General features: G+C 39.2%; 1 protein-coding gene across 1 annotated transcript in view; it reads right to left on the bottom strand.

Moving 5' to 3' along the window:
• LOC122788742 (myoferlin-like) overlaps nt 1-25,933 on the bottom strand; it is a 1,037,182-nt gene that overhangs the window by 127,036 nt on the left and 884,213 nt on the right. Inside the window, exon 21 of the mRNA XM_044055636.1 lies at nt 21,789-21,902. Within this exon, the coding sequence (XP_043911571.1) occupies nt 21,789-21,902 (114 nt within the window). The remainder of the gene's footprint in view (nt 1-21,788; nt 21,903-25,933) is intronic.

Genomic DNA, 25,933 nt, shown 5'->3' with positions numbered 1-25,933 from the left:
AGATCAGGCTAGTTAGGCTGCTGGGCCTATAACTGCCAGGGTCAATGGACACTCCACATTTTTGAAGAGGGATGACAGTGGCTGTCCTCCATTCAGCTGGGACAAAGCCGGTGCTCAGGCTTTGGTTGAATAGGGTGCCTAATGGAGCTGAGAGATCATGCCTCAGTTCAAGTAGGATACAGCCAGGGATGTTATCAGGTCCCATGGAGACTGTATTTTTTGCCTTTGAGAGGGCATTAAAGACTTGCTCCCTGGTGATGAGGGGAGGGGGGGCAGGTGCTGGGGATCTCCTGGATAACTGATGGGGGGCGGGGAGGGTCAAGTTTTCACTGAACCTGTCTGCCAGAAGGTTGGCTATATCTATGGTGTTTGTGTATGTGGTGTTATTGACCACCAGTTCAGAGCAGATTTGTGTGTTACCTTTAAGATTTCAGACATATGGAAAGAAGGTCTTTTGACTGTTCTTAGTGGATGTGGCCAATTTGGACTCGTAACTTAGCCTTAGAGAATTTTGCCAGTGACCTTATTTGCTTGTTCAGACAAAGGAGAGATTGCTTCCAACTTGGCAATTCCTCCTTCTTGGTCCTGGACAGCAATTTTTTCCTTTTATTATAGAGTATGTTTATTGCTGCTGTCCAGCAGACAGGTTTAGTCTTCCTTGAGGAAGATGATTTGGTCCTGTCAGGTACTGCTGAGTCCATACAGCTATGTAGATACTCGTATAGTTTTGTTGGTGTAGGCTTGGACATTAGTGCTAGTTCCAAATGAAGGGATGGCAGCTGTGAAGCTGCTTACATCTGCTCTGAGGAGATTGTAGTCAGCTTTGGAAAAGTTTTTTTGTTTGTTTGACTCTGCAAGGGGGTGGCCAGGGAGATGGTGACTTCAAAAGTGACCGCTTTATGGTCTGATTTTACCAAGGAGGCTGACACTGTAGGGGTGCTGAAGTGGCTATTCATGTTGGTTAGGGCCAGGTCCAGGATATTTTCAGCTCTCGTAGGGGTGTTGTCCATCTGATCCAATACATTGTCATTGACGAAGTTGAGGAATCTCTGGGTATTTATGTTTGGGCTAGAACAGGTCTTCCACTCTATGGTTGGGTAGTTAAAGTCACCCAGGATTAGGGTAGAGGACTGAATCTTGATGGATTCAATTAAGTCCAGATGGGTGGAGTGGGTGTTCTGAGTCATGGTTGGGGTCTGTAGGTCAACAGTTAAATGCACTTGGAGTGTCTCCTGTGCATCATACTGTTTGGCTAGCCTGAAGGTGTGTATGTCTTCGATAAAAATTGAAATTCCACCTCCTTTGGTTTTATAGCCCTCCATTTGGAGTCTGAACGTATGGTAGGATGAGTAATGTGGTAAGGCTGGGGTGCTGTCCACAGCTTTGAACTAGGTTTCAGTGACTGCACAAATGTCAGCATCCTCCAGGGTAAGGAATGCTTGCAATGAATGCAGTTTCATGCTAAGCCTCTTAGCATTTAGCAGCATGACATTTTATATACATACATATATATATATATATATATATATATATATATATATATATACACATATCACATACATATATACACACACACACACATATATATACATATATATATATATATATATATATACACATACATATATATATATATATATATATATATATATATATATATATATATACACATACATACATACACACACTATATATATTTACATTAATTTGAGACATTGACAGAATAAAATCTTACAAATTAATATACCTTTTCTGAAGCAAAATAAGTGCAAAACAATTATTGTGATTATACATTGCATAATTTACCACCTTTTCTCCAAAAGTCACCAGTTTTAAGAGAAAGTTGGGATTAAGACGACAGACCTGGATACAGCTAAAATACAAGTCTAATTTGGGGACAGTTACAGGTACGAGTCAGAGCTGAGCATCAGCAGCTACCAGATTTGTTTACAAAACCTACCAATACACATTTGTATTTACATAACTACAAAAGCAGAAGGTTTTAGGATCAGATTTATTTCATCCATTGATCAGAATGACATCATAACCAAATACTGACAACAACAACGGCTTGTTATGCGAATGACTGTTATGACAGACTTCAGTTTCCTATTAACATTGAGTGCACAGTTCTTTTATATATGATGTTACAGTTACTGATATATGTTATTTGAATGAATTTATGTAAAGTTAAGGATGTCAGTGTATACATGCTAGAACTGTGGTAGGGCAGAAAGTTGAATGCTAAGTGTTTTACATGCCTATTACTTCCATTTAGAGTTTTTGTTAACATTGTAAAGGGGACTTAAACTGGTGTTTATTTTCAGAGTTAATGTTACATTGGTGAAAATTATTACAATTATCATTTGAATGTTGGTATCTCACAATTCCATTGGTGTGGGTGGAATTAATATTAAACATGCAAATTTTGTGTCAATCAGTGTCTAAATATTTGGCCCATTGTCCAGATTTTTGATGTGTCCAGGTTGAGAAGTATGTTACCCACCACAAAAACAGTCACCTTCTGAGTATCCCTCTGATGTTTGACCAGGAAGAAAGTCAAGGCACATATGGCTATAGTATTAAATTACATGTGGCTGCTGTCATGCATATACACAGCATTCCTCCTCATCTTTACCCCCAAAGGCAGCTGTCTTTCATGTCTCACTATGATGTCATACTGGGATGAAAAAGAAATAAATAAAACAGTAATCAATTTCTAGCTGTTGCAAATATATGAAGAGCATACTACTATCCTGAAAAACAGCCATGTATTTCAAGTTTGATTATGAGGAAACTAAATGACAGTCACAGTAATGTATTCCAAAATATTGCACCTAAACAGGACACTGCCACTATCCCAAGCTATAGTGACCTTCTGTGCTTTTGTGGAAAAAGGAAGCCATTTGATAAAGCTGTTGAAGTTTGTGAAATGCTACACAACCGTTTAGCAGAGCAAATGCTTGGAAACAGTGGGAAATAGTGAAGACCATTAAAAACTGAGGATCACACAAACATTTTTGCAAGCATACACATCTAATTTCCCTTTTTGAATAAGCCAGTGATTTTATGTACACATGTGCCTTACTTATTAGCAATTAGTTGCTAATAATGCCAAGTTTGAACTTCTGGCAAAATAAAACCCTGACAGCTGTTCACAAAATAAACTGAAAATTCATAACAGAATAACACTATAGTAAAAAAAAAAAAAAAAGGAAAACACATTTACCTCCACAGAGCAGTTAATTTAGCAAACATTACTGAAATTAATATTAAGGAATTATAAATACATTGTAGTCAAAGTTACAGTGACAATAAAGCTAATCAGACACTAAGAGTTGTTCCTAAAATAACAGTTCACCCCCCCTACATCATCTCTGCCAGGAAATGCTAAAGATACTAGGGTCTTGGCTACAGTGGATCACCCAAGCAAATTAAAATGGTCCTAAGAAAACAAAAAGGCAGCAATGGAGTCGCCAACCCTCAAATGTACTAATTTTGCTGTAGGTTAAACTCTTGCTACAACTTTAGCATTTTCGTACTTACTGAAGAATACAGCAGTGATATGGATACAACTGAATCAGTAAACAAGAACTCCTACTTTTAGAGTTGAAAAAAGTGATGCCAAATTTAAAATGCTTGGTCATCTTGCCCCCTCGCTGGTAAAATGGTTGATACAGTTCTTGGTTAACTTAAGATTCAACCTCAGAAAACTGCTAGCCAACCTCTGTTTCTCATCACTCCCACCTGCTTCTCATTAATTACAATTTTGCAAATGATAATTATTTTTATATATTTACACAGACGGCATAGTAAACAGCTGAGAATCAACAAATTCATTACATGACAGTACCCAAAAAGTTCAAAGCCTCACATGAAGCTTCACAGGTAGTTAATGGGTATAAAACCCAGAAAACCATTATGGAGGCTAGCTTAGTTTCCAAACTGTTCCACAACACTGTGTGGTTAAGGGACAACGCTTAGAGTCACACAATAGGGAGCTAAAGGCAGGGACAATCAAACCGTGGACTAAAGGAATCAGCACACTAACTGATCAAGCAGCTTTAATTTTCTGTGCTAATGGTTAGACAGCCACACCACCACGTGTTTGAACAATATAACTAGGCAGATAAACCAACACTACTTGGGAATGACAAAGCAAACCGTAACCTGCATATACACACATGTACCAAACAAGACAACTCTACTGTACACACAATATTACAAGTATATGCAAGGGTTTCTGCACATTTTTCTTAAACATTGTCTTCCCACACAACACCGCAGTCACCCCTCCCTTTTTTTAGTTCTCCATCTGCTAATTTGTCCTTCAACTTAATGCACCTTTTTTCCGTACATCTTTCTTAACCATAAAAAGATTGCAAGCTACAACATATAATAAAAAATACCTTTAAAGAACAGTGAATTTGTATGACAATACATCACTGAAATGTAAAGTTTCTGTACAACAGTGAAAAAAATGACTTTGGCCATTAATCCAAGAGCAAACCTGAACCACAATACACAGTATACAACAGACACACACAGACACATTATGCATGCAGACATAGTATACACACACACAGTACACACATGCACATATTCCTATTACAACTCAGAAAACACAATGAACTTGACAATTAAATTCTGCCAGTACTTGCATATATGCTTGTAACAGACTGCAGGTATTGCACATATTCATTATTTATGCTTGTAACAGACTGCAGGTATTGCACATATTCATTATTTATGCTTGTAACAGACTGCAGGTATTGCACATATTCATTATTTATGCTTGTAACAGACTGCAGGTATTGCACATATTCATTATTTATGCTTGTACAGACTGCAGGTATTGCACATATTCATTATTTATATTTGTAACAGACTGCAGGTATTGCACATATTCATTATTTAAACAAGCTTCACAGTCATGAAATATTAACTTTGAAATGCAGTAGAGATATCTATTTTTTTTCTACAACAAATGAAAACTGCAGCAAATGTAAAAGCATTATGGAAAAGCAGACTAAAACCCCACTTCCACCCAACCCCAACCAATACTGAAACGGTCCAAAGGAGGCAGACTGCAGTAGCCAGGAAGGCACAAAGAAAGGCCCATCAGGCAAGTGTACTCCAAAGTTGAACTCATGCTGCCTGACCCCTGAGAGTTTGTACTTACCCATGTGCAATCCTCCTCCCTCTTCTGTTTATCCCTTATCTTTTCCCCTTCTAATGCATTACTACGAGCAGCTCACAATGCAAACACAGGCACGGTCAAATAGGTCAGAACAGCTACCACGAACAGTGCAAACTATAGTCACCCAGACAGAGATCAAATGCCCCTGTAAATGCGAATAAACATGTGAGTATCCACATGCCTACAAAATCACTAAGGAATGCGGTCCAGCATAACAATGGGGTCAAATTGGCATCTACTGCAAAAAGAAAAACTCAAGTGCAGATCTGTTTTGAACTTACAGGATCTAGCACTGAAGTAACGCATTCTGTTCTGCACAGTAACTACGAGAAAGGCAAACGTACACTATGTTGATTTTTTGACGATACATTTTTTTTTAAAATACTATGAAAGAGCACTACAGATGCAATGTTTGCTCTGAGAGTGTTATTGGAGAAATACAGAGAAGGTCAGAAGGAGTTGCATTGTATCTTTGTAGACTTGGAGAAAGCATATGACAGGGTACCTAGAGTAGAGTTGTGGTATTGTATGAGGAAGTCGGGAGTGGCAGAGAAGTATGTAAGAGTGGTACAGGATATGTACGAGGGTAGTGTGTCAGTGGTGAGGACTGCAGTGGGAGTGACAGATCCGTTTAAGGTGGAGGTGGGATTACATTAAGGATCAGCTCTGAGTCCTTTCTTATTTGCAGTGGTGATGGACAGGTTGACAGGAGGACCCGTGGACTATGATGTTTGCAGATGACATTGTGATCTGTAGTGAGAGTAGAAATCAGGTTGAGGAGACTCTGGAGAGGTGGAGATATGCTCTAGAGAGCAGAGGAATGAAGGTCAGCAGGGCTAAGACAGAATATATGTGTGTAAATGAGAGGGAGGGTAGAGGAATGGTGAGGATGCAGGGAGTAGAGTTGGTAAAGGTGGACGAGTTTAAGTACTTGGGATCAACAGTTCAGAGTAATGATGAATGTGGAAGAGAGGTGAAGAAGAGAGTACAGGCAGGCAGGGTGGAATGGCTGGAGAAGAGTGTCAGGAGAGATTTGTGACAGATGGGTACCAGTAAGAGCGAAAGGGAAGGTCTACAAGAGGGTAGTGAGACCATCTATATTATATGGGTTGGAGACAGTGGCACTGAAAGAGGCAGGAGTCAGAGCTGGATGTGGCAGAGTTAAAGATAAGATTTGCACTCGGTGTGACTAGGATGGATAGGATTAGGAATCAGTATATTAGAGTGTCAGCTCATGTTGGACAGTTTGGAGACAAAGCAAGAGAGACGAGATTGCGTTAGTTTGGACGTGCTGAGGAGGGATGAAGGGTATATTGGGAAAAAGATGCTAAGGATGAAGCTGTCAGGTAAGAGGAAAAGAGGAAGGCCTAAGATAAGGTTTATGGACGTGGTGAGAGAGGACATGCAGGCGGTTGGTGTGACACAGCAAGATGCAGAGGATAGGAAGAAATGGAAAGAGATGATCTGCTGTGGTGACCCCTAATGGGAAAAGCCGAAAGATGACGATGATGATAAAAAAAAGTCAAGGACAAAGGGTGTTATGGGGATACAGATCAGGTGTACTCTCGCTCTCTATCGCAAGCGAAGTCTGAAAATGTACTGCCAATGTACTGCTTTGACACTACATTTTTCAAGTTTCAAGATTTGCTGAGCTTTTTTTTTTTTTTTTTATGTTGGTGCCATGCTTTTACTGCACATAAGTCAAAGTAGCAAAAAGAGGAGCCACGTGGCCCTGCACCAAAGCCTAAATCTGCCACTGATTTTGGATATAACCAATCAGAAAATAATACTAGCTGAAGCAACTGGGTTTATTTTATGAAAAAAAATATGAGATGAGATGATCTACAAACAGCTGAGGGACTACTTTTCAGATGCCATTAATGATGCATAAAGCTAGACCATAAGGGTATTTCATCCAGGAACAAGGAGGTCATATCATCCCTGTACTCCTCCCTTTTTAGACACATTATTGAGTACAATGCCCACTTCAGCATGTACCTTGCCAAGCACATGCAGCAGTTGGAGAAACCACAGCGGTTCCTGACCAAGAAAATCCAGGGTGTCAAACACTTATCCTATACAGATAGGCTTAAAAGCTCTGTCTCTCTACTCAGTCTCATACATACTGCTCAAAGGTGACCTGGGTCTGGCATACAAGGCCATTTCATACCCAGCCTTGATGGAGTTGCTGCATATACTTAAGACAAACTCCACTCGTCCAACACATATGCAAGGCCTTAACATGGTCTGCAACATTAACAGAACTTCTTGGTGGGATAGATTTGTGCCCCAAAGACTCCCCCGTCTGTGGAATAGAGTCCCTTCCCCATGTCAAGCAGAGTAACTCTCTAGCCCTCTTTAAGAAGAACCTGGATGACTGGATGGGAAACAGAAAATGCACCCATGGGATCACACCTGTGTTTCTGCTGGACAGGGGAAACAGGTGCTGACTTTGTGGGAACATGGGTGAACTTCTTGGCTAGGATTATAAGGACTTCTGGGCCAACAGCCTAGTATCATCCTATGAACCTATGATAATAAGGTTGCCAACTGTACAGAATTTTTCTGGATTGTCTGGAAATAATGGTTGTTGTCTGGATTTCACAGGGAAAATCCGGAAATTCTTATTCTTTGGAGCAGTTGAAAAAAAAATGCAGCCACTCGACTGGTGCCGAAACATCAGCAAGTTATACACACTGCACAAGCGACACAACATAACTAACCTTTGAAGAAAGGTACTACATAGGCATTAGTATGCCTCTTACATGACGTCACCTAACCATATTGAATGTTGATTTGCGATTGCTAAGCAACCATATGCATACTTTGCACAGACATAAAATGTAGTATGTGTGTCTGTCTCGCCTCGTCGGTGAGAGAACTCTGAACTAACAGTGTTACTGTTAATGTAAGTCATGGAGCACCCCCCCTCCCCGCCTGCTTGCAATATACGTACAATTATATCATATCATATACAATATGAGTAGAAATAATAAATGACCTTGGCTTTTTGAGTTTGTTAGTTTGCAACTGCGGATATACCAGATGTGCACGCACAGAGGGAACAAGAACAAATAGCAGATTGCAGATGCAGAAGCTAACAAATAAAAATCTGGAGCATTCATTCTGTTCAGCTTTAGTAACGTAGCACTAAACTAAGTATATGAACATAGTTTTCCTATGTTTTGTTAGGAGGATGGTTTTATCATGCTAAAACTCTTCGGCATCATGATCTTCCATTTATATAATATAAATGGAAGAGCTGACAAGTTTTAGCATATAGGAAAAAACTACGTTCATATACTTACTTTAGTGCTACGTTTCTTACTGAAGCTGAACAGAATGAATGCTCAGTAGTTGACACATTTGTTAGCTTCTGCATCTGCAATCTGCACAGCACTAGCTTGCGCCATAATAAAATCAAACTGGAGATCTGGGCTGCCTCCTGCATTTTTTAATAATCAGATAAGGTGTGAGGAGATAAGAGACTGTCTGTCATTAGCGAGAGACAGAGAAAGAGAGAGAGAGAGACCGAGACACGTCACACAACTGAAGCTGATTGGGTAATCTCAGTGTGCAAGTGAAAGCTGAGGTAACCTATTACCACTGATTCGGCACCGCTGTAGAATTGAAAGCAAAGCTGAAATCCTACAGTTTGACAGGTGCTGAGATGGCGAGATCTCACGAGAGTGAGGCATGTATAAAAACACACCATGCAGCCAACATCCACCATTTTATGCAACGAAAAAGCAAAGGTCACTGTGTGGAAAACAACACAAGGGAACTAATTATCTTTTAGGTGGGAAGAACGGGAAGGAAGAACATTGTGTCTCTGTGTGCTGATGAGGCCTGTGGGAATGTGGGAAGGCTAATTGTATAGCAAGTACAGTGGATACATTACAGAGAAGAAATAATTTTCATTACAGATTTACAGAAGGTATAAGAAAAAAACAAAAATACACAAATGCAGTCAGTGCAGTGCATTAATGGCGATCCTTTTCATAGTACATAGTCACTTCTTCCTTTGAATTAGTACAGTCAGTATCAGTTGTGTATATAGTAAATGTGTGCCTATTACAGATTCTAATGTTTAACATTTTATAGATTGGTAGCGGTGTGTGGAAGAGTGGAACACTGGATAGTGACGTTGAAAACCAGTGGGGAAAAGGGGAGAAGATAACATGGCAGTCTAGAGTTTAGCTGAAATGTAAAAGAAAGCATAACATTGGTGGTGTGTTTGTAGTTGTAGAGTTTTAGCCTGGAAAAGTTTAAGAGCACAGTAAGGAATCCAAATTTAGACATTGTGACATTAGCATCTATAATAGGCACATATTTACTATATACACAACTGATACTGACTGCACAAGGAACAAGAAACTAAGGGTAATGCTGCTAAACGCCAGAAGTCTTAACCTCAAGATGCACGCACTCGAAGCTCTCCTCAGTATGGAGAACATCGATATCTGTACATTGACAGAAACCTGGTTCAAGGCTCCAGAGAGCACCCCAGCACTACCAGGCTATACCTCATATCATGCTTTTTGGCCCCAAAACCCGGACCGAACCACAAAAGGAGGGGGAGTTTCCATATTTATCAAGGTTAGTGGCATTGCACGAAGTATCGGAGACCATCCATGTGCAACTAACAGTGGGCAAGACTGCTTTTCAGTTTATAGCATCCTACAGACCACCCTCTCAAAGTCAGGAATCCCATTTGGCTTTCCTGAAAACATTTGAGAACATGAAGATCTCTCCGAACACCATTATATTGGGTGACTTCAACTACCCAAACATTGACTGGAAGCACTACTCAAGCCCCAGCACCTTAGCCCAAAGATTCCTGGAAATTATAAACTCAAATGCTATGGAACAACTAGTCACCACTCCCACAAGAGGGGACAACATACTAGACCTGATCATTACCAACATGGGGACTCTATGCTCCACACCAGAAGTATATCCCTCATTGGTAAGATCAGACCATAAATTAATTTCACTGGATGTTCACATCCCGACCCCACCCCCAGCCCAGAAAACCACAGTGAAAAACTTCTCAAAAGCGAACTTCTCACTTCTCAAAACCGAAGTGGAATCCTTCAAAGCCCCAGGGCCAGTGGAAACTACAGCCCAAATTGCAGAATCCTATATAAATGCATTCTACGGACATCTCCAGGAATGCATGGATCATGCTATCCCAAACAAAACCAAGACCCAATCATCCAAAGGCAGGCGTCCAGTCTGGTGGACCCCTGCCATAAATAAACTGTACAACAGAAGGAGGAAGCTACTACATGATAGAGCAAAATCCCTAATAGGGAAGGCATATCTGATCAGTAATAGCAAAAAATTACGATCCCTCTCAAAATACTCCAAGGCCAGCTTCGAGAGAAAAATTGCACAGGACACCAAAGACTATCATAAGGCTTTTTTCAGTTATGTTAGAAACCTGGGATGCAACTCCCAGACTTGTTCTGAGTTGATTCTAAACGACAAAAAATACACTGAACCCACAAACATCGCCAATATCCTGGCAGACAGGTTCAGTGCAAACTTCTCCACCACCTCCCCCCCAAAAGTGCAAGTATCTATCCCAGCAGAGGGCTGCCTCCCAAACATCTCAGATGCTCAGGTGAAGGCTGCCCTCTCCAAAGCAAAAACACTGCTTCCATGGGACCAGATGGCATCCCAGGTTGTGTCCTACATGAACTACAAGAGGAACTAATCCCTCAAATAAAACAGCTATACAATCTAAGCCTCACTACAGGATATGTGCCCACAGAATGGCGTACAGCAACAGTGGTCCCACTCCACAAAGGTGGAGCCTCTACGGACCCTGGAAACTATCGCCCCATAAGCCTGACTAGCTTAGTCTGCAAGGCTATGGAGAGGATCATCATGGAGCTCATAAACAAAGACATTGGGGACCTACAGACACTACATCCTACCCAGTTCGGCTTTGTTAAGGGCAGATCCTGCCTTTTGAACCTGGTTGACTTCTTTGAAACAGTCACCAAAGCCATAGATGAAGGGAAGGTAGTCCACACAGCCTATCTGGACCTTGCAAAGGCATTTGACACAATACCCCACTGGCATCATAGATAAGCTATCCAGCTTAAATATAAACCCCTATGTCACAAGATGGGTCGCAAACTGGCTCAAAGACAGAACCCACAGAGTGAGAGTTGCTGGAGCCATGTCAGACTTGAAACCGGTCACAAGTGGCATCCCACAGGGTTCTGTCCTGGGACCACTCTTGTTCGGTATATACTTTTCCGAGGTACAGGCAAACATGGGAGGACTATGGCTCACTAAGTTCGCAGACGACTGCAAACTGGGCACCATAATCAACTCTCCAGCTGACACAAACATCCTTCAAAAAGGTCTCACAGAGAGAGATAACTGGTGCCAGCGCCATGGTTTAAAGCTAAATGCCAAAAAATGTATAGTCATCCCCTTTGGCAAAAACAATGTGCCCACAAATTACCACAAAGGCGGAAACCCATTAAGTACAGAGAAAGTTATTAGGGACCTGGGGACCCAAGTTGATAGCAATCTCTCCTTTGAAAACCACATTGCCAAAGTGGTTAGAAAGACCTTCTACATAGCCCACCTCATCACGAAGGGTTTCACATCTAGATTAAGAGAGGTAATCGTGCTCCTTTATTCATCCCTCATCAGGCCCATCATAGAATACAATGCCCCTTTTGGGATGTACCTTACCCAACACCTGCAGCAATTAGAAAGACCTCAAAAGTATCTCACCAAGAGGATCAAGGGTCTCAAACAGATGCCATATGCTGCTCGGTTAAAAAAACTCCAGCTCTACTCAGTTGCATACCGCCTACTTCGAGGCGATCTATGCCTGACATACAAAGCTATGTCAAATCCAGAATTAATGGACATGCTCCAACTCAGTAAATCTAAATCCCTTAGAGCCACACGCTCGAGGGACTTGAACCTCAGCACAGAAATAAATAGAACTTGCTGGAGGGACAGGTTCATAACCCAGAGGCTCCCTTCGCTCTGGAATAGAATTCCAGTTCATGTGAGGCAGAGCACCTCACTGAACCTCTTCAAGAAGAATCTCGATAAGTGGATGGGGGATCGTAGGTTTGTCCCAAGGGATTACTCCCGTGTCACTATTAGACAGAGGCACAGTAAACTAAACCTTAAAAAGGGCACAGTATACTCAAATCAAGGGGTGGTGTAAGACATACAGAATCGGGATAGGCTTATAATTGCCCCAGGGCAGATAGCCTAGTATGAACCTATGAACCTATTTGAAGGAGTTTAAATTGTCAGTATGAGGGAGAGAGTTGGTGTTCTACTATTTTTTTTGGAGACATTCCTTTTACTACAGCGAGTTCCCTGCTGCATTGATTGGATTACAAACAGCCGTTTCTTTCCTTGTCGTGGAGCATAGAATTCTGATTGTAGAGTAGCGCCTGATAATGCAGTTTACATTCTGAGATGGCATGGGCAGTTTTTCTGGTTTGCCAATGGGATTATGCATTGTTTTTCGCTAACTTAGCTAGCTCAAGCCAGTCTGTTGTAGACTGCACAATGGTGTAGTTGTCAATGAGATGACAGTAGTACAGAAGGAAGATAAGATTAAATTAATAATTTAAAGTACTAAAATAGAAATCAAAATAAGATACTAAAAATAAAGTAAGAAAAAATCTGAGAATTTTGTTTGTTTTTTTTTTTTTACAGCAGAAACAAAACAAAACAAATACAACAGGAAAAGACACAGTAGAAATATAAGAATATATAATAAACAGTACTATAAATAAATAAATAAAAAGGCACACATGAAAAAAAATGTACTCACTAGCCATGAGGCATCACCAATGTATGCCATAACATTTACAGATTTCCTAGGGCAGACAAAGACGTATAAGGTGGTGGGTGAGCTATGTAGAGAGTTATGTAAATAACAATGACATATTGCACATGAATAATGTTTTACCCATTTAACATTTTAGGCTTTGAGTTTGTTGTTCAGCAGTCTGATTTAGTGTGCGTGTTGGAAGAAGCTGTTATGGTTATGGAATCTGGTTGTCCTGTATCTAATGCTTTTGTAGTGCTCCCATGTTGGCAGGAGTTTGATTTCATGCATCTATTGCATATAACTCAAACTGTTCAATCATGCAGAGAGACTGTATATAATTGTATTCTTAATTAATAACTGTCATTATTTGAATTTTGAATAGCTGTCTAAAAATTGGTAATGACATTGCAGCTTGCATCTCGTACCTGTACTTTAAAGAAACATTGTTTATTTACAAATACAGGGATAGACAAAATGCATATCTGTGGGTTACAGAAAGTGTCCCTAGTGGGGATTTGGGGGGCAGTCCTGAAAGGTTCAGAACAACAGAATGGAATCAATGGCAATTTTGTAAAGCCTCACTGTTACTTCCAATGTCTTCCCTGTAAGTGTATTAGCAAGATTATAATCTTCCATATATGTGGATTTTGAAGCATAGTGCGTGTCTGCATGCACAGTCCACAACACACACACACATATTTACATGCGTAATGCATGTGCATTTCAGAATCTAATGGAAGGATTAATGATATAATGATATGCAATGTCACTCAGTAATTAGGTAGTATTTGTCATGTGCTAACAAACATATCACAGGAATGGTTAATGAAAATCCCTAATTATTGGCTTCATGGTATTGGTAGGAATATTCACAACCATACAAGACAACAATGTGTGCTGTACAAATGAGCTAAAGGCTCTCAAGAAGTGTCCTCCAGTTAGGGGGTACAACTGATTAAATGATATGAAATCTGGTCAACACACAAGTGCAGAGAGAGCTCAGTTGTCTTGCATGGACTGTTTCATGATCCCAATCCCATGTGTGCCAGTGCCTTCTGTTTCGAATTTAATTTCTGTATCATTACTAGCTGAAGTTCTTGTTCAGAGTCTGCTTGCAATGACGCATCATCTGCGTTACTGCGTACAACTTTTTTGATCTGTCCCCTTCAACCTGTTTGCTAATTATGTAGTCAGTCATCAGTATGAACAGTACTGGGTTCAAAATTACACCCTAATGCATATCCACACCCACTGGAAATCCCTCTATGAGTCCACATTGTTTGTACTTCAACAGTACTTGTGTCATTGGGCTCTTGTACATAGCCTGTATGAATTCTACTGTTTCTGGAGCTTTGAACCATCTTAGCACTGCCAACATCAACTTTCTTGGAACCTTGTATGCATTCTGCAAATCTAGAAATGCCCATTCAGACTCTTTCCACAGCTCTAGCCTTTTCTCCACTATTTGTCTCATTGCTTTGGTTAGTGTATCCCCCAGATCTAGATCTGAATCCAAATCCAAACTGCTCCCGTCTCCCCCCACCCTTACTTTTTTCTAGTACCATTCTACTTATTTAACGAGGGGCAAGTAAATGATATTGTTTTCCTTTTCTACTAGGAAATTTAATAGACAAACACATTTTGCTGCATCAGATCTTGAAATGGATAATGGATTTCCTGCTCAACACACGAATCAACCGCAGCTTATTCCACTAAGACGTGTAACTTCAGACAAACAGCTTCAGGACAATACATAACTTCAGACAAAACATAAAACAAAAAAAGACCAAGTAGAAACGCTCAAATTTATTTAACAGAAATAGCTTTTGGGATAACCCTTCAGTATTCCAGTACTGCGGAAGGGTTATCCCGAAAGCTTTATCTCTGTTAAATAAATTTGAGTGTTTCTACTTGGTCATTTTTTGTTTTATGTTTTAATGGCTTTCATGCACCTGTGAAGAAGATGACCTCACTGTCTTCATGTGCGACTACTAAGGAATACACTCCACCTAAAAAGAAACAACAAATTTACGTGTTTCAACAGGAGTGGCTGAAGGATTCAGAGTTCAAATCGTGGTTATACCGGGATGATAAAAACATCGACTTTGCCTGGTGTAGATTGCTGTTGTTCATTTTCTGTCAGAACTGATGGACTTGCAGCCGTCTGGAAACATGTAGCTAGTGACAAGCACCAACGAAACTCTGAAAGCCAAAAAATGTCAAGTACAGTGAAGCATTTCTTTCCCACTTCCAACTGTTTGGACCAAGAACAAGTTATTACTTCCGAATTAGCAATGACGTTTCATGGAATACATCATCATCATAGCTACTCTTCACAGGCTTGTGGCAATAAACTCTTTTGCCAAATATTTTCCTACTCCAAATTGAGCAAAAAAAAAATCCTGTGGAAAAACCAAAGCAGAGTCATTCACTGAAAATATTTCATCATTTCGTTACGTGGAGCTGGCTTTAAGGGAAATGCAGCAAAATAAGCCATTCTCATTAGCAACCGATGCTTCAAACAAAGGCAATTTGAAAATGTATCCAGTGCCAGTCAGGTTCTTTTCATCTACCAGAGGTGTCACTGATAGTTTGATTTCTGTGTGGACAGTGATGAAACGGCAGATGGAGTAACAACTAAGATTTTAGAAGTGCTAGAAGGCAATGGTCTGCAAGTTGAAAACTTGGTCAGCTACTGTGCTGATAATGCATCTGTCAACTATGGCAAACACCCTTCCATTTTTATTAATTTAAAGACCAAACAGCCACATCTTATCAAAGCAAACTGCAACTGCCATGTTCTGCACAACACTGTCAAACATGCATGCAAACAGTTGAGCTATGATGTTGAGCAGCGGGTCGTCAAGGTGTACAATGAATTTATCATCAGCTAAACTGTTGGATGAGCTGAAATCTTGCCATGTCTTTGCAGGGGAAAAATACGTTGCTTTATTGCGTCGTATTCCTGCACGTTGGTTGTCTCTTGAACCTGCAGTTGAAAGGCTAATAAAATGCTAGACAGCTGTAAAGATTTACTTCATCAGTGAAAGGAAACAAACTGATCTGGAGTTTCATTTCAGATCAGGAAGATGGGTTGTTGAAGACTTGTGAACTTTGTCGCAGAATGCTACATTCATTTTGTGTACAGCTTCATGAGAGTGTTTACATGGGCCATTAAGCAGCTGGAGTCAAACACAACTTATATCACACAGCGTTTTGCTGTGATGGAGAAAGTACACAATGAGTTGGTGGAGAGAAAAAAGATCAATGTTTTTGGCTTTGCTGTTAACAATTTCAGATTTATGACCAACAGCCAGGTGTCATTTAAAACAGAAGCGCTGAAAGTGTACAATCGAGTGATAGCTTACATGCATAAGTGGTTTGACTTTGAAACAAGTCTGCTGAAGAAACTGCATGTTCTACACCCTGATGAGCCTTGCTGTTTTTCGGACATTTTGGATTTAGTATCAGCCTGTGGTGTGACTGTTGATGGAGATGAACTGTATGCAGAATATCTGTGCTTGAAACAAGTCATTCCAAAGCTGAAGGCAAATCAAGCTGAAGTTGACAAATGATGGGTTGAATTCTTTAGTGGTTGTGATGCACCTAACTTGAAATGAATCATTGAATTTGTTTTCGCTATTCCTACTAGCAATGCCCATGCTGAACATATATTTTCAATGATGAACAACTTGTAGACTGATGAGAGAAACTGCATGAGGCCTGAACATGTGAAAGCTGAACTGTGTGTAAAAGTCAACTTTGATATGTCATGTTCTCAGTTTTTAAACTATGTAACCAAAGAAAAAAGTCACTGCAGAGAGCTGCAAAAAGTGAACAGAAATATTCATTTAAGAAGAACAGGGATTAGAGCATTAGACAGTAGTCATGGTACAATAACAGTTTATGGACCTGGTACATATTTGTTTGAGGTGTTAGGACAGTAGGAGGAGGACCTTGTGGGAGTGGGAGAAGTACTTAAAACTGGATGGCTTTAGAACCTCAGAGGAGACTTCTATAACAAAAGAACAGCAAGCCCCAGAAACCTCTAGGAGTAGAAGAGCACTGACTCACTGAGCATCCTAATATAACTGTAAATATTACATCCCAGCTGCAGTCAGCGTGGGAGATTTGATGGCCATCCAGCAGCAGGACTAACTGAAGGCCACCAAAACAGTGAGTGCAGCTGCTGCTGTAACCAGCGCTGTGGATGGTAGCTCGTCCTTTAACACCTGTAGTACTAGACACCTGTAAAAAGGATCCGGGCTGATCCCATTGTGGTATGTTTACTTCAAGCAGTCACACCTTTTACTTATCAAATTATCAATTTACTGTAGAAGCGGTTGCATCTTTGTTTTACCAAGTTATCAATTTGTGGATGAGGAGTCTAAGAGACTAAGACAAGTCTAAGGGCTATTTGTAAAATTGTAAATTTTCATCAGCAGAATATGTTTAAAAGTAGGGTATTGTAAAATGCAAGATTAGTGAAAGGAAAGCTATGCTTGCTGAACTGCTGATAGCAGAAGTAAAAACTATGAAGTTTTGCTTACTGGATTATATGTACTTCAGCAAATCTCCTTCATTGTTAAGCAGATAAACTAAACTGTGCTGGAAGAACTGTTAATCCTGCATTCAGAAAGCGGATTCTTTTCTATAAAGGGTACTGAGTTGTTTATCTGCAAATTTTCAGAAGACCCCAGAGATGTATAATAAAAGCTGATTAAGTATGTATTGCATATCCTAACTGCAGACTGCTAAAGGAACTATGTCACAGTGTGTGTTTAAACTGCATCTGATCCTGTATGTAAACAAAGGAACTTTTCTATAGTTTAGACATATTAATTGACTAGAAAATTCAGCCAGTAGTGCCAGCACTAGGGCTAAGGGCTATTAATTTAAATTTGGTTATTCAAGGAAGTGCTTTGGTGTTTTCTAATTTTTGTGTAAGAGAAGATAAAACAAGTGTCCTTTCCTCTGTCCTGGGTTTCTTTTCCTCTGTTTTAACAAGGTTGAACTGCAACTGAGCGTTTTGTTTCCCATTGCTAAACTGTGTGAAAAAAATATAAGTCAATATTTTGTGTGCCCTTCTAAGTGTTAACTTTGCTGTAACATGCATGGAACAAAAATATGGTTAGGTGTTTCTAGCACTAGCAATTAAAATAAAGTTTCATATTATGTGAGTGAGTGAGTGAGTGAGTGACTGAGTGACTGAGTGACTGAGTGAGTGTGAGACAATTGCATAGAGTTTTAAAGCATCAGGATAATTATTCTCTTTGGCTAGGAGCCTAGGAATGGAGAGGTTTGCTGTCATGTGAAAGACAAGTGTATATTTCAATGAAATAAAAACACTGAGTCTTTAGCACCTAGGCCTCCTTCACATAATTTGGTTGAAGTCACCTAACATGATCAGCTCACTGACTCAGCATCTTTTTCAGAATTTTGCATCCATTAAGTAGGCAGTTTCCTTTTCAGCATTAGTGAATTGAGCAAAATGGTTTGTTATTTTTCTATATAATATTTCTTTTAAATTGCACTGTCTCCTCTCCTGACATTGTCCACTTTTTTGGGCAATTGTTAATATGCCAGTTTTCATTCAGGCTCCTTCTATTGTGTACACCCCATCCTGTGTTTTCCAGTGATCCTTTTCAAATACATTTATTGGTTATTTATTTTGTCAATTAGCTTTATTTAGTCTGTACATCTTGATGAAGATTATCTGCAGTTTTTTACCCCATCCTACCTACACCAAGATGATTCAAGCATCATCAAGTTCTTGACAGGCGGTGTCAGCTGACACACCCCGTGAGCAGACAATACATTTTCAGTATTAAGTACTTTCAGCTCAACTAAGCACAAAGAAAGATCGCATCACATGTCCAGTAAAGGGAAGCAGAGTTGCAGTCATTAGGGTTGCCACTTGTCACCATTTCCAATGCCCAAAGTGGGAAATTTTTTGTAGAAACATGAGATTTTGCAGGAAAAAAACATACCCTGGTTAAGTTTTGTTGTTCCATGGCTGTGTAAGTACAAAATCTTACAGTTTACAGCCAGAAAAAAGTATGACATGTAAGGTGCAGTTAAGAAAAATAATGCCAGAGAGAGACTAACGGTTCCAAACATTAAGCATCATTTTGCATTTCGGATACCAAAATCACATGCCTTTTTTGCTTTCACGGTGCACATGTCCAGAATTTGTGACATGAAAAGTCAGCAACTCTAGATACTAACCATCTTGGTACTAACAATTTAAAGGACTGGTATAATGCCACATTACAAACCCTTTTTAAGTATATTTTCCGTTTCTGAAGTAGATATTTTTGAAACTAGGGAAGCACAACTCTGGAAAGACAATGTTATGTTGCCCTTGACATTTGCTCCAAAACTCTTGAGCATATGTCTCTGGTTTATACTCCGCACATGCCATTTCAAATTTTCTCTGCAAATGATCTTTGCCATCTCAAAATTTTACAAAACTACTTGAGGTTGTTTTTATGACTACTGTTCAGAATTACTACCTCATCTCCTTCCCTCAAATCAATGACAGACCTGTTTTTTCTAAAATAGCTGAACTTTTGTATTGAATGATTCCAGTTCAGACTGTTTATACCTAAAATGTTCTCAAGAATGTGGAAAGTGACCATAAAAATTCTTTTTTGCCGTCTATGACCAGTCAATAACTGTCAAGAAATCGACCAGCTCTTTGTAGTGATGCGTTTTTACACTTCATTAAAGTAACGTGAACCTTACTGTTATAACTATGCCTACTGCATCAAGTGCTTCATGGTTTGAATTCTTTCACCTTGACTATTTGGTCATATATAAAAAGGAGTGAAGGAGTAATTACGCTGGAACACACATTTCTCTAAAAAGCTGAATTTTGTATTTGTATACTGCTCCCATGAACTGACATCAGGAAAACCATGCAGCGTTCACAGTGCATGTATAACACCATGGAAAGAATTACTTACTGTCATTACCTCAGGAAAGCTGAAATGAATCAAAAAGTACAAAGGAGAAATGTTCTTCAAAGTAGAAAAGATCTGTACCAGACCCTTAGACCATGGCCTCCCTGAAACTAAATAAGACATCACTGGCACACTCAGTTTATTATTATGACAGGATTTACACAGTACAGTTCTACACTGCTTTTTCTGTTCACACTGACAAGTCTACCCCCCAAAAGAAGTCGTCATGCTTACATTCTTCACTGCTGATTACTAGCCAATGAGAGTTTTGTATTCTCTCCAAATTTTTCTTCTCACCTGCTTTGAATCTCTTGGCAAATTTCAATATCATTTCAATGCTGAGAGTAATTTCTAGCATTACATTTAAGATCTTGACTCCATGTCACAGAAGTCTTTGATACTACGTTTAAGTTATCTTCACATATAAACTATTATAACTAGCCAACATTTAAAGCTTAGCATTTCAATACTGTGTTGCTGCTTATGTAAATTTGTCAGAAGAGTTGACAACTGCCTTTAAACCCCATACTGATCTCATTGCTTTGTTTTGCTATGAACAGTGAAAAACAGGTTCACAGCTTTCTGTCTTTTAATATCAACAGCTGTGTTCCTGACATTAGCAGGATTAATTTCCCATCTAAGATTAACAGCAGTACCAGACAGGGTAAACTACAGATTTAACTGTGTCTATGATATGTCATGCAGGTGGAGATGAACTCCTCTGCAAAGTATGTGAGAAGTTGAGCTTAAAAAAAATGTAGGTGGGCTATCCCTTCCTTTAACTCCAATGGAAGGAAATAAAAGTTTTAAAAAGTACAAGCAGGTTTCTGGTACATACACGATACTGGAACCATATTTTAGGGAGAAAAGAAACCTAAAGATTGTGTTAAACTGTAGGAGAGAGCGGAGTTTTCCTTTAACAAGTCATTATAAAAAGTTTGCCAGGTTCCCATTACAATAGGCCAGGCAGAAACCACTGGTAAGTCTACAATAACCTGTTCTGCAGTTTAAGACCAATTAATATGGTTGAATGCAGTAAAAACAGGGGTCCCTACAAGGCATGGGTTCGAATAAATTTGGCTGTTCTATGATTTAGATATTCTACGACACTTATTCCTTTGTTCTTTTAAGTATCAGTAACACCCAATACAAAAGCTTGACTACAAATATAAATATTGACTGTTTTCATCTATAAAGATTCAAGAGTTTCACCAAACATGCTTAATGTAACTTGTGAACTCCATCTCCTGGAAAAAGTACCATGCTACATTAAATTCCAATGAAATATGCACTACTGTAGAGTCATTTTGTTTGCAAGTACTAATCTTCATCTCCTCAGTATACAGAATTAGAGAATGCTTAAGAAATAAATTGAAAGTTTGCTTTCTAAAGAATCAAGGCCACCACTAACCCTGGAACCACGTCAAATACACTGGGGGGGGATCCCAGCATTCTGCAAAGAGATATCGGATTAACATAGCCGTCATGTTTTATTCACATACAAAGTAAATAACACCAACTAGCAACCTGTGAGGAAACCTCACTGATAATACTACAGGATATTATCCTAGATTCTGAATCTTTACTGTTGAAGCAGCTCAGTGCATCAGTCCATCATATTCTCTTATCTACACCTTTAAAAGTAGAATTAACACTTCAGTTATGTTGAAGGGCCCACAAAACTACTCAAAAGAGTATTAGTGTTGGGTTAGATAAGCTACGCATTGTGTGCAACCATGAATCACCGTCTTATACACCTTTACCGTTCTGCTGATCTGTCAACGTGACTTACCTCTGTAACCAAAATATCATCATTTGGTATGTCCTCAATTTTCTTTTCATTAGACACATCTAACTTTGTAACAAGTTCAACCAAAATTCTGCCTCGATAAGCAACACCTTCACCCTAAAAAAAAAAAAAAAAAAAAGTTAACATTGAACAACTAGGAATCTTTCTTGAACAACTAGGAATCTTTCTTGAACAACTAGGAATCTTTCTTGCTTGTTTAAAACTCAAGTCTTCCAATTAAAATAACTATGTTAACAGGTGAAGACAAACCTGATGAAACCACTCAATTGTTAAACAGCATCTGGACTGTGATGGTTGAGGTAATTTAAAATGATGGACACAATAATGTACAACAGAGGACTTGCAGGAAACAAAATGAACCTGCAGAACAGCAGCGCCAGTGTATTCAACATTCCTGGACACAATAAATGCTAATGGGGTTATCTCTGCTATCTAGTGCCCATCTCTCTCTCTCCTCTAAGTGAATGACTGCCTTGATGCCTGATGTCATCCCTGGAGTGTGGCTGTTACCAATCAATCAGATTGGACAGAATTTTACTCCATGACAGGGTCTCTTCACTCCTGCTGTGCTACATAGGTATGCCATTGAGTGTACAAACTGTCCGTATACAACATTAAAAAGATGTCTCCTCCACACATTTGCTAACCCGTAGCCATGTTGTTAAGTAGATATATACACCTTCGCCTTTTTACATATGCACTCCTTCTACTAACCTTTGTTCACAGCTATGAGTATGCCTTCCCAGATTGTTCACTGCCTTCATTTGTCCCAGTTCCCTAATTCATCTATGATGCCTGAAACTTTACAGCATCCTTTTGTTCGCTACTACTTTAAACAATACAACAGTGTGATCACTATTTGCTAACAGCCCCATCATTTGAACATATTTAACCACAGTTAGTACCCCAGGTTTAGACGTCTGTCCTTTCTGGTACACTTTGGCACCAGGTGGCTTAACTCCTTAGGTTCAAAACTGCAATCTCCTCCAATTTCATTTCCACCATCAGCTTCATACTTTGTCTGTTCCTGATAAATTCAGATTCTCCATATGTAAAATCCTTGATTTCCTACCCCATTGCCCTCTCTGTCTTTCGTCCCCCTTCCTTGACATATTTCACCAGCACCTTCTAGTCTTTCCTGTACCTTAAATGGTCAGGATGCTTTCCATGAGGTCTAACTCCTTCTCCTTTCTCACCCCACTATGGGGTAGCATTTTTTTCCTCCTCTTTGACTTAACATCTGATGTCGCTCCAACCACTCCTCTTCCAATCATATCCAACCTACACTCTGGCACCTCAACAACCCAATATCTCATCACATATTTTGGTTTATCATCAATGGTCACTCACACTTCATTCATAACTGCTTACAGCTCCTGAATTTTACATCTTGCACCCTCTGCACACCATAATAACCACCATCCAGTCACGCTAAATGTCAACCCTTTGTTTCCTTAGTTATGCTTTGTTTTTTTTTCTCCTCCTGTCTAAATACTTGTCTTTTCTTCTGAGTTTGTCAAAGCCCCCTTTCCTGCTTATAGACAGAATAATGCAGACATGCCTTTCCAACCACAGCGCACTACTGTCTCTTCTGAGAGGAAATATGGAACATGCATCTGACAGATGTTGTTGCTGCTAGGAGTGCCCAAATTAGATCATCTGTCCAAGATATGTGTTTTTTTACCATTTTTTAAAATGAGAATATCTTTGAAAGAGGAAGAAATAAAAGAACAAGAACAGTGTAGACAATCTGACTGCGTGTCGTGTAAAAATCCAGACATGGAAGCAATATTGCGAAGTATAGAATGAAGACAAAGTTTGTTCTACTCACTGTTTCTGGAACTGAAGCAGGATTTATAAATGAAAATCTCTTGAAACAAGAGAAAACTCATACAATTACTAAAATGATTTTAACTCTAAATGTAGTAAACTATTTAATCAATACAAGCTTTACATTCATAAAAAAAGTTTAGTGAATCTGTGACTTACTGTGGCAGAGATTTGCTCAGGATTGTAATTCTGGAAACATGCTTAAGGAAATATTGAGAGACGTGACTGCATGTGAAATAAATAACTGTTTACAAAGAAGACTGCAGTTTTAAACTAATATAATATTTGAACATGTCTTAAATATTATGTAAATCAGTGGATCCACAGACTACTGTGTTATATGACTAAGTACAATAGTAGAATTGAATTACTTTTAAGTGCACACTCTTTATAGGTCACAAATTAAAGCATGCTACTAACAACCTAAAAAAGAGCATATGGCTACTGCTGACTAAATTTAAGCAAGAAACTCATTCTTGGGTTTCATCTGGGAAAAGAATGTGTGGTCACATGGTACACAAAATGGCTGAAGAAAAGTATTTCAGGATTTTTTTCACCTTAGCCAAGAGGTTCGACATCTAGGAATCAATTATATTAAGCAGGGTACTCTACAGGGTAGAGAGTTCTATATGAGGGGGTAGGAAAAGCCTTGCCCCCTCAAAGAAAACTGAATTAATCTTAACTTAGCTGTCTTGTTTTGGTCAGTTGTATTACAGCCCTGGACATATGAATGAACAACCTAAATACGGAGAATAAACAAACAGCAAGGACACAAGGAAATAAGCAAAACAATTGTAAGAAAGCAGGTGCTAAAAGGAAGTTTAGTACTTATTACTCATACAGTATTTTACTAATTAAGGTAGTAGCAGGGAAGACCATTATCAAATATCTTCCTTAGGTAGTGCACAATTATCTGATTACACAGAAAGCTAACTTATTTTATTAATTTTTATTTATTTATTATTTGTTTACTGGGAAAGTCCGACTGGACACAGGTCCTTTTTCAGCAGAGGCCTGGGGAGAAAAGCTCCATGAGCAACAGTAAATTTTCATGCACACATTACAATAATCAAAAAGTATAAAGTAAACAAATAGTAGTATACATAAGAACATACAAATTTGTTACATCTTGACAACAAAACCTAGGTTTTGAACATAGCTAGTACTATTTGTAGGTATGACATGTCAAGATATAAGAGAGGTCAGTAGGAACAAAGGATTAAACACTGGGGGAGAAGCTGGATATGTTTTGGGTGTACTGTGATGTATCAGAGCACTCATGAGTGGTTAGTACAGGAACATAGCCACTTATTTTTTAGATAAGCTTTAAGTGATGGCTTAAAGTGGTTAGTGGATGAGATTGAGAGAATGGTGTTAGGGAGGGAGTTCCATAAACAAGATCTATAGTTGGAAAATAAAGATTCTCCTGCAGTGTTGTTGGCCTTGGAGACGGTGATTAAGTTCTTGTTGTCATAACAAAGTAGTCTGCTGGAAATGTAAGGAAGGATGAGATTTTGTAGTGCAGGACTTCTAGTTGGTTGTGTTTCAATTTTGTGAGTTAGAGAGAGTTGGTTGTAAAGAATAATGTTGGGAAGCTCAAGCCAGTCTAGTATCCTTAAAGCTGTACAATGATGTGTTTTATATGGGCAGTCAGATGTAAACTTAGCATAGATAAGTCAGTTTTCCTTAGATTAGTTAAAAGTGGAGAGGCATATAGTAGAGTGGAGAGCAGACGGGTTTATGTTAATGTAATTTTGGCCATTGTAGTCAGGAACCTTTTAGCCTATATATATAGACTTCCAAGTTTCTTATGGACTTTTTTTATAGTTATGTCTATTTCCACTCTAAGAAGCTTTGTATGGGTTGTTGGGGAGATCATAGTATTGTCTTTAGCAATTATGTTAAATGTTTGACATGAGATACATGTCTTGTTAGGTTGGAAGAGCAATAATTTAGTTTTTTTTGGGTTCAGGATTAGATGGGCATTGGCTAACCATGTTTCAACAGAAGTGAAAGATTCCTGTGTTTGAGAATGAAGAGTTGATAGAGAAGTGGCAGCACAGATAAGTGTTGAATCATCTGCATACTGTATTATAGAACCATGTGGAGTAGCTGTGCATAGATTATTAGTACAGAGGAGGGGACACCAATGGAGAAAGGCAGGCATGGAGATAGGTCACCCTGCCATAGAACAGATTGTTGACTACCAGATAAATAGTTATGAAAGCATGCTGTGGCAGATGGTGAGAAGGATAGTTCAGTTAGTACATCTATTAGTTTGCAATGGGAGACCATAC

This window comes from Protopterus annectens, chromosome 14.part0 (assembly GCF_019279795.1).
Source record: "Protopterus annectens isolate FY-2018-M chromosome 14.part0, PAN1.0, whole genome shotgun sequence".
Lineage (NCBI taxonomy): Eukaryota > Metazoa > Chordata > Ceratodontiformes > Protopteridae > Protopterus > Protopterus annectens.
Note: the sequence above shows the minus strand (reverse complement) of the source record. Positions and strands in the feature narration are given on the sequence as shown.